The sequence below is a fragment of the Eulemur rufifrons genome, chromosome 20 (assembly GCF_041146395.1).
Source record: "Eulemur rufifrons isolate Redbay chromosome 20, OSU_ERuf_1, whole genome shotgun sequence".
Classification (NCBI taxonomy): Eukaryota; Metazoa; Chordata; class Mammalia; order Primates; family Lemuridae; genus Eulemur; species Eulemur rufifrons.
The window spans coordinates 47,577,460-47,586,892 of NC_091002.1; the positions used below are offsets into that span (position 1 = coordinate 47,577,460).

Here is a 9,433-nt window from a genome sequence, read left to right on the forward strand (position 1 = left end):
AGGGTTTGGCTTTGTAGTGTCACCCAGGGGAAAATGAGGTTGACTGTCAGTACTCGGCGTTGTCAAGGCTGCAGGGAGGGTGCAGCCCGCCTCCGGGAGAAGGCAGGGCAGGAGTGCTCTGAGAACCGCGGACTCGGCCCCTCCCCACCTCACTGTGGGGGGATGCTTTATTTTGGTGGTTTGCCTTCCATCTACACTCACTCGTTAAAAATTTAAACTGGGAATTAGAATTTTAAAAATTTCCTAAACTGAAAGCCTCAAACCATCACAAGTTTCCAGGCTTTCTGCACCTGGGTTGTCCTATGAATTGGACCCAGTGGAGTGTCTGGACATCAAGGTGGTATCACCTTCGTGGCCCAGGTTCTGAGCCTTACACCCCCTCTCCCAGCCTCTGTCCCCCGAGGCTGGCAGTGGATGAAGGGAACCCTGCTGGCAGGCCCTAGGGGACTGTCTGGGCCCCCGGGCCAGGGGCAGGTGTGCTGGGTTGTTGTCAGCCAGGTCTGTAGTGGGCCTGGCAAAGGCAGGAATATTACACAAACGTTCCGTTACTTCCACATTCAAGGTCATGGTCCCCAGACGGGCCTGGTGATTCTAACGTTCCTAACCAGTCCCTGAGAGGGGGAACCTTCTTCTGGTTCAGGCCTTCTCATCAGGCGATGAGCCAGAGAGTGACCACCAGGGGGCTGGGCAGAACGTAGGGTGGCATCCAGCACACCCCCACTGCTGTCACCCGCCTCCCATAACGTACAGTGGTGCCAGACACCAGGCCACACATGACAGGGATGCCCTCCGAATGCTCAGGACACCCTCAGCACAGGAGCTCTTGTTAGCCCACTTTACAGACATGCCAGGTGACAGCAAAGGGGGACACAGCCAACAAGTTTTGGAGCCTCCATCCTTCTGGCCCCAGTTCTTAACCCAAAGCAGGGCAGGTCACTCCAAGGGACAGATTGGGTCTGGCAGTAGGTTTTCTTATACCTCTTGGTGAGAGAGGAAAAAAGGGAATTGCCAGCACTTAAAACCCAGGAGTTTTACATCAAAATCTAACCATTCAGGTCCCCTGGGATTGAAAGATCTGGCCACACGGGGCCCACGTGGCAACGGTCGCCCCTTTAGACAGGACTCACGCCCCCGGGCCCTGAAGCCCACCCCCAAGATGACTGCATTTGCTGCGGCACAGTGGTGCTGTCCTCGTTGCTTCTCAGGGCACACAAAGAGCAGGCATGCCGGCTGCACGGCTCCCCACACGTGCCCCAGCCATGCACGCGTTACACAACACCTTCTCAGAAGCAAAAAAATGGGCCCTCGGCTTCAATCTCCTCCTCCCAGCATGTGCGCCCGCCACACAGAACCCAGCGCTGGCAACAGTACAGCCTCCAAAATCCAATTTGTAAGAGCTCCTTGTCTCTGGGCAGGATCCCAGACGCTGATGCCTGCAAACTTTGTCTTTGGGTGGTAATACCTGAACAGAAAAAGCCACGTGGACCCTCTGGTTTGGGCCCTACCCTTAGCACCCTCCTAGGACATTTCCTTACTTTTAAACTATTGACCAAAGCATAAACGTTTAAATAACCTAACCCCGGGCTGGGATGAGAAAGGAGGTGGGGGCAGGTATCTGGGCACACCTGATCCCGTGGCTCTGGCGCTATCTGGAGGCAGGTGCATCTTGCATCTCCACCCAGAGGCCAGGCATCCTGGGGAAAAGTCCCCCGGCTGTGGGCCTTCCGGCCTCCACCTGACCTCCTGGACAGCCTCCCTCTCCTGGGCAGCTGCACACACCACTGCCCCTTGCAACTTACAGGGGAGAATGTGCACTTTTCCCCCTTTTCTTCTTCTTACATGCCCAGAAGTTTTAACCGTTCCCAACCCAAGGAGAAGCTGGCAGGAAAGGTAGATAGGGGTAGGAGCTGTGTGTGCGTGTGTGTGCACACGTGTGTGCGTGTGTGTGTGCAAAGACCCACGTGCATGTGTGCCAGTGCAGGAATAATTACTTATTTTGCATCCTGACAATCGCTAAACTCCCCCGGACCCTGGGTCACTCTGAGCAGTGTAGCTGAGTTAACCCAGACCTCCCAGGAAGCCACGCCACCAGCAGTCTGACCTAAGATTCCAGTCACAGAACTCAACTCGCTGACTGCACCACCACCTAAAACCCGGATATCAGAAAACCTGCGGGTGAAAAGCTCCAGCTTAGAGGGCCCACAGGGGAAAATAGCAGGTGTCAGACATCTATATTTGAACACGAATCCTGAAACGTCAGCTTTCACTGATGCCAGAGTCTCTGCTCCTTATAAATGCAAATCCAAGGTGAAAACTGGAAACTTCATCTCAAGAGGGAGCCCCTATCTTCCCTTCCTGGCACACAACAGGCGCTCAATAAAGGCTGAGTGGATGAGTAGCAGGAGCTAACATGGAGAGTGAGCCCCAAATCAGGCCTTTATAGGAACTGATTTCTGAAGGGAATTGAGGGGTCATCTTCTGGCAACCTGGGGCTGCTCTCTGGCCCCCAAACCCCTTTGGAGAAACCACTAATTGATTAAACAGTGGCTCTCAGCCAGGGGCATTTGACAACGCCCAGAGACATTTTTGGTTGGCACAGCTGGGAGAAGGGTATTGGCACCTGGTGGGTGGAGGCCCGGGATGCTGCTAACATCCTGCAGTGCACGGGACAGCCTTCCCCTCGCTCCCAACAAAGAATGTCACAGTGCCGAGGCTGAGATACCCTAGATTTCAGCAAGTGTCACCCGTGAACAGCCTGTGCCAGACAAACCCATAGAAAACTGGGTGTCCTCTGAGTTTCGAATGTTTTGGAATATTTGTTTGGAACAGGTTGGAAAAGAGGAGTCAGAGAGGGGCTCAGTGACGCTGGCCAGCCAGTGGCAGTATCTATCTGCCACTGTACATACTGCCAGAGGTGGGTCCAGGGCTGGGCACCTCCCAGGGCCCTCCAGGAAGGCCTGCCACACGCGCTGGACGGCACTGCCATGCAGTCTGTCCCCAGAGCATACCTAGCATGGTTCTGCCCACCAAAAAGTTTCTGGCAAACTTTCTCCGGAGGAGAAAGCCTAGGGGTAATTTCTGAGACACAGCAGAACTGACACGAGGTCAAGCAGAGTGCCAGGAAAACCGCGTGCCAGGAGGAGTCCTTTCCTCAAAAGTAGGTGCAGCGAGCGCCCAGCCAGGAGCTTTTCAAAAGAAAGATGCATTTCCCCGTGTAGCGTGTTTGGGGGAACAGACAGCACCCTCGCCCCTTGACTCTCAGAAAAGATGGGGCCCCAAGAGTGTCTTTTAAAGTCAAGCCTGTTCCGTCGGGCTCCTGCCCTCCCAGGTACAATGGAGTGCTGCTGATTTCTTCTTCCATCCCTCAAGTTCAAACTGGACCTCCCCTGGGGGCCCACCGAGTGTGGTCTAGGAGAAACAACCCTGGCTTGGGGCTAGTGTGCCCTGGTGACTTTGGGTAAAGCTCTCCTTCTCAGACTCCCTCAACTATAAACCAAGGGCTCGAACCCCAAGCTTGCCCAGGCTCCTCCCAGGTCTGAAATCTGGGCAAATGAAGACCACACAGGGGAGCTCGCACCAGAGGGCAGGAAGCCTGGAGGCCTCCAGCCAGACTTCGGAGCACAGAGGCTGTATCTTGAGATTAGAATTTTAGATTTCAATTATCATGGTCTCATTTTTCAGATGAGGAAAGTGAGGCCCAGGGGTGGTCAATCTTCTTTTGCAGAAAGAAAGTGCCTTATATAAGAGCGGCTGTGTGGACGTGGTCCCAGGCTCACCTCCAAATCCATCAGCATGCAGAGTTCTATTGCAAACAACTCCCAACATGTACGAGGTGAAATATCCAGCAGCCACTAGCAGTTTCTTTCCTTTCTTCCTTTTTCCTTCCCTCCTTCCTTCCTATCTTTTGGTGTAAAGAAACTCCAGGAAACCCCAGAACTTAAGGCTTCCTCACCCAGGCCTTTAGGGGAAATCTGATTAACGCTTGCAACAAACTGTTACTTTGTACCTGCATTTTTAAGATTGGTTCCCTTCCTGCCCTGCGGGTTTCTTCCAGTAAGTAGGGGCCTGTGTATACAGAGAGCAGGGGACTAACTGGGGCACCCAGGGGGCCAGTTCCAGCCGCTAACCTCAAGGATCCCCCTCAAATGCCATCAGTGGGGAAGTGCACACGGCAAAGACGAGGAATTTAAAGAGAGGACTTGGTGTCAGCCAAAACATCATTAAGGGCTGATTAGCCCAAGAAGGGACAGAAATAATAATGAAGCATTAAAAAAAAAAAGTCCTGAACATAAAGAGAATACAAGAGGAGAATGTTCCACAATGCCCAGCTCTCGGAATAAAGGTGACAGAACAATGTGTAGCCCTTGGGCAGAAGGTCCCCTAAGGCAGCTTTACAGAGTGAGGGGGAAAAAAGACGGCACTGAGGGTACTTAAGCAGCAATCCACCCAGCAGCAGCGAGACTCCAAACATGTGCGAACATATTTTAATAACATCCCCGTGCATCTCATTAGCCTCCTGAGTTCACAAAGGGCCTTTGGGAAGGCAAGTCAGTTCCGCAAACGCTGGCTCTGGGCAGGTTCTCCTGGCACCTCCCTGGCCTGGGCAGGGCAGCAGGGGTGGGGTGGGGACAGGTGGGGGGGAGAGAGCAGGGCTTTCAGCTCCAGAGTGGAAGGGAGTGCCTGGAGGTGGACAGGAGGACCCACCACCAAAGCCGGGCCACGCTGCTTATTTTTACCTCCTGTGCTTCACTGTAGAGGCTCAGGGGCCACAAACTGTGGCAGCCGCCAGCGGAAACTGGCTTATGAGTCACCCAGCAACTGCCCTTGTTCCCTGGTTCGGTGGTGGCTGCCTAGGCTCCTGGCCCCAGCTGGAGGGAGGCTGGCCCAAGCAGGGAGGGGCTGTGTGCCCCTTTACCTGGGGTGGTAAGAGAGCTCAGAGAGGCAAAATGTCCCAAAAAACACGGGCTGGGGCGAGGGCACAGGCTAGAAGCCAGAACCCAGGGGGTGGTGGTTCAGTCCCCCACCCAACCAAACGTCTAGCTGGGTGAGCTGTGCATGAAGGAAGTAGAGACTTAGTTGTCTCAACTTCTGGATGCGCAGGGTGTGGACGTCAGCCACAAGGTTCCAAACCCCACTCCCCACCCTTGGTCCACTGCCCCCTTTCAGGGCAAGGCAGTCCCAGGCACAAACAGCACCAAACTTTGACTCATCTGTAACCGCTGTCCCAGCCAGACTGAACCAAGCTGTCCAGACAGAGGCTATTTATAGGTGCGTCGGGGACACAGACACTGGCACAATGACACACACACTCAGGGTCCACGTTGGGCCAGATGCACCAGCGCTGAGCCCTGGATTCAGACACCTGGACACAAATGGCCCCCAGACCCGGCCAAACCCAGACCAGACCCCCAGAGACATGCACACACTCAAGAGCTGCCCCAGACCCGGACACGGGGGAGACAGAGACGCCGAAGACTCGCACACTCCCAAGGACCGAGACTCAGACCCAGACACACCAGAGACGCCGAAGACCCAGACAGAGCCACGCAGACACGCACTCTCCACAGACGCACGGAAATCCACTCACAGAGACCGAGACACAGCGCCACAAACACTCCAGACACACACACCCGGAGCCCCAGACACCTCGCAGACCAGACAGTGTCTCACATGCCCCACCCCCCCGCCCAAAGTTGATAAAGAGCCGGCCTAATTGCTCCATCGCGGCTGCCCCTCAGGGAAATAAAATTGAAACTTCACGGATCCGCTCGCCCCGGCCCTCCCGCGCCCCGCGCAGCCGCCGGGCCCCGGGTCCGAGTCCGGGCGGGCGGGGCGCGGGTAGCGGGGGCCGTGCCAGGCTCGCAGCGCCGCGGGACAAAGCCGGGCCGGCCGCCAGCTGCCGCGAGCCGGGAGGGCGCGCCCGGGGCGCGGCGGGCGCAGCCGGAGCGCAGGACGTTCGGCCCGAAGGGGCGCGCACGGCCGGGGCCCCTGCCCGCAGCTGCGCCCCGACACCGGGTCGGAGTCCAACGGGGCTTCCGGGGAGGGGGGCGTGGGGTCACTCACTGATCTCCATGCTCTGGAACAAAGAGCGTTTGCAGTTGCACGTGCAGGAGACATTGGGCTGCCCGGCGGCGGCGGCGGCGGTGCTGTTGAACCCCATCAAGCGGTGCATGGACGGCGCGGCGGCGCGGCACGGGGCGCGGAGGGCGCGGGGACGGCCGGGGGGGGCTCCGGCCGGCGCCCGGAGCTCGGGCCCCGCATGCAGGAGGCGCGCGGCGGGGGAGGCGCGCCCCGGCTCTCCGGGCTCGGGTCGCTGCCAAGTTCCCGGGGTGCCGCGGGGCTCAGTGCGCCGGGCCGCGCTCCTCTGCGTCCCCCGGCCGCCCCTCGGCTGCCCCGGGGGCGTCGGCAGTGCCCGCGGGTGGCGTCCGGAAAATGGGCTGGCAGCGGGGCGCGCGCTGCCGCCGGGCTGAGCCTCTGCCGCTAGCTCTCCCCAGCCGAGCGCCTCCGCCGCCGCCGCCGCCGCCTCCTCCTCATTCAAGTCCAAGGAGATCGGGTTTCGCTCCGAGACCGCGGTCGGAGGCAGGCAGACGGTCTGACGTCAGCGCTAGACGGGGCTGCCAGTTCCCACCGCGCGGGGGCCGGGAAGGGGGCGCGCGCTGCGCCAATCCCCGCCGAGGTTCCCCCGCACCCCCTCCCCGGGCCGGGGGGCGGGGTGACATGAAACGGGGCGGGCTCTTAAAGGGCCAGAGTCAGACGGCCCGCGTAGACCCGGGACGGGAGCGACAGAGGAGGGGCGCTGTGCCCCCTCCCCAACGGGGGTCTGCTTGGAACGCCCGCCTCGCACAAGCCCTCTCCCAGGCAGGGGGGCTCGGTCTCAGCCCCACCCGGGTTGCCGCTGCGCCCTCTCCCGCCCGCGCCCCGGGGTCCTTGACCCAGGCTTTTGGAGTTAGCCTATCTTCTAAGGAGCCGGAGGTCCCCGGGGGCTCAGGGAAGGGAAATTGGAGAAAGGGGGGAAGCCCCCAAGATCAATCACCCATTGCCTGATTTCACGGGAGACTCTCCGCCTTCGGTCCTGTGGCAGCACGAGGATCCTAGCCCATCAAGCCCCCGGTGCACTTTAACCCGAGCCCAGGGAGGTCGACCAGGAAAGACAGGAACTCGCGTAGACACGCCCAGGAGCCCTTGTCATGTAAATGGACATCCGTGGCTTGTGTATTGTGGCTGCCCCAGCCGGCGGGGCCCGGGGCGAATCCACACCCATTGTCTGCTGCCCGAGGGGCCACCGGCTACGAGGGCGCGGCTCCGGAGTTCCAAAGGGGTGGGGGGACGTTACTTTTATTTCATTAAGTTTTAATTACAGGAGAGCTACAAGAACACATTCTCCTGATTTCACAAGTATTAAAATATTACATAAGAGACCTCCCCTCCCTGGCCCAACTCCAACCTCTCAAGAATTTGGTGTGTCGCCTCTTAGACCCTTTCCTAAAGCTCCACTTATTTAATGAGCACACATGGAGTGCCTGCCCTGTGCCAGAAACTTTCCAAACATTAACTCAACCTGGCACCAACTTGGTGAGGCAGAATATTATTATCCCCATTTTATAGACCAGGAATCTGGCCAGGGAAGTCGCCTGCTAAGGTGGCACAATGGTGGGGCGCCAGTTCCCACCCGGGTCCCTGGGTAACTGCTTCCCCTCCCCTACATATTTCTAGTTCTTTAAATATCCACATATTCCTGTAATGCCTGGAGATTCAGTGATGAGCTGAGACTTTTGGTGTATTTAGAGCAAAAAAAGCTTTAAAAATCATTATTATTTTCTTTTTAATAGATTGGACAGGGGAGGAAAAGCTAGGATTTGGGAAGTGAAGGTGCAGTTGGGGGAAGAACTTGTCTAGACCGGAGCAAATTCATCCTGCAGAACTCAGAAAGCCGGCGCAGGAAGTGGGCTGGTTCTCTCCCTGCACCAGGCACAGTGGTGCCTCCAGAGCTCTCCCAGGAAGGTGGGGACACTTTTTCTGGAGGGTTCAAGCTCAGAGATGGTTGGCTGGTCCCAGCTTTATGGGGAAACCCAACAGTGTCCAGCCCAGAAGGAGGTTCAAAGGCACTGACCATCATTTGTTTGGGAGACGCTCACTCTTAGAGCCACAGCTGGCCCTAGGCAGGGCCCAAGCCTGGGGCCAGGAGGGGGGCAGTGCCCAGGGCCCACCGTGGAAGTGGACGGCGCCCCTGCTGTGAACTGGGCATTCTCAGCCCCTGCCTTGAGGAAGGGGCAGTGTTTCCAGCAGGTCTTTCACCAGGGAAGATCTTGCTGTGATTTGGCCTCTTTAACTTGGGAGAAGGGGGAGGGTCTCTTGAGGGATACTGAAACTGTTGTGTGGGCCTGGAGAAGACCAAGGGTCCCATTCATTTCCTAGGCCAAAGGAGACCACCATCACCACCCCTCCTTCCAGCGATCCCTCCCTGTGTCCAATCAACAAACTTTCACTGAGCAGGGGACTCTGCAGTGGCAATGCCAGACACAGCCCCTTGCCCTCCCGGAAGTCTCTCTCCAGAGATCTGGCTAGTCTGGCAGTGAAAACTCATAGGTTGATTGTCTTGGAAATGAGGCAGCATTTACACAATCCAGAATGAACTGCCGAGGGGCGAAAATAACCAGTTAATTCAGTGGATTAGAAAAAAACAAACCTCCCCACAACACTTGACCTCCCATTGATCTGTCTGCGACAACAGCAGTGGCTGCCGTTTATGGAGTGCAGCTATGTGGCTATGTGACCCCACTGTGCTGATGGTGTCACCAGGGATTGGCTTAGTGGTCTCGGTCCTACTTCCAAAGTTGGTTCTGCTTGGGGACTTAATGCAGGGTGTCAGGCCTGTGGGACGCAAAGATGAGTGTGACACAGCGGTGTGACCTCGGCTCAGTGCCTTCACCTCTCCAACCTCAGTTTCCTCTTCTGCAAAATGGAGCCGTAAATGGCGCCTTCACATGCTGTGATTGTGAGGAATGACGGGGTCGATGTCTTGAAAGTGTGCGTGAAGAGGGCTGAATACATATTAGTTGCTATGCTATTTAATCCTCATGGCAACTCTGGGAGGGAGGAGCTGCTATCATTTTATTTTCCATTTTACAGATGAGAGGATGGACGATTTGGGCACCAACAGGGCCCTGGCTAGGGTGGGCAGTAGGAAAGGACACAATTGCTTTGGCAGGGGTCAGGCTTGACTGCTTGCACCCATAGTGGGCTTCATGTGTGCCCAGGGCTGCCAGATAAAACACAGGATGCCGGGCTAAATGTGAATTTCAGGCAAACCACAAATAATATTTAGTGTAAGCACATCCCTTGCAATATTTGGGACACACTTATACTAAAAATGTATGTGCTGCTTATGATGAAATTCAAATGTTACTGGACATCCTGTGTTTTTATTTGCTAG

At 56.8% G+C, this 9,433-nt stretch overlaps 1 protein-coding gene across 2 annotated transcripts in view; it reads right to left on the reverse strand.

The window, feature by feature from the left end:
- Positions 1-7,075, reverse strand: part of PMEPA1 (prostate transmembrane protein, androgen induced 1) — a 53,517-nt gene extending 46,442 nt beyond the window's left edge. The window contains exon 1 of one of the 2 annotated variants that reach the window (XM_069495718.1): positions 7,034-7,075. In XM_069495718.1, coding sequence (XP_069351819.1) covers positions 7,034-7,037 — 4 coding nt within the window. In that variant the 5' untranslated portion in view covers positions 7,038-7,075. Of the gene's footprint in view, positions 1-6,063; positions 6,496-7,033 lie in introns of those variants that run through there. The other variant, XM_069495717.1, reaches the window with a different exon arrangement.
- Between the last annotated feature and the right edge of the window lie 2,358 nt (positions 7,076-9,433).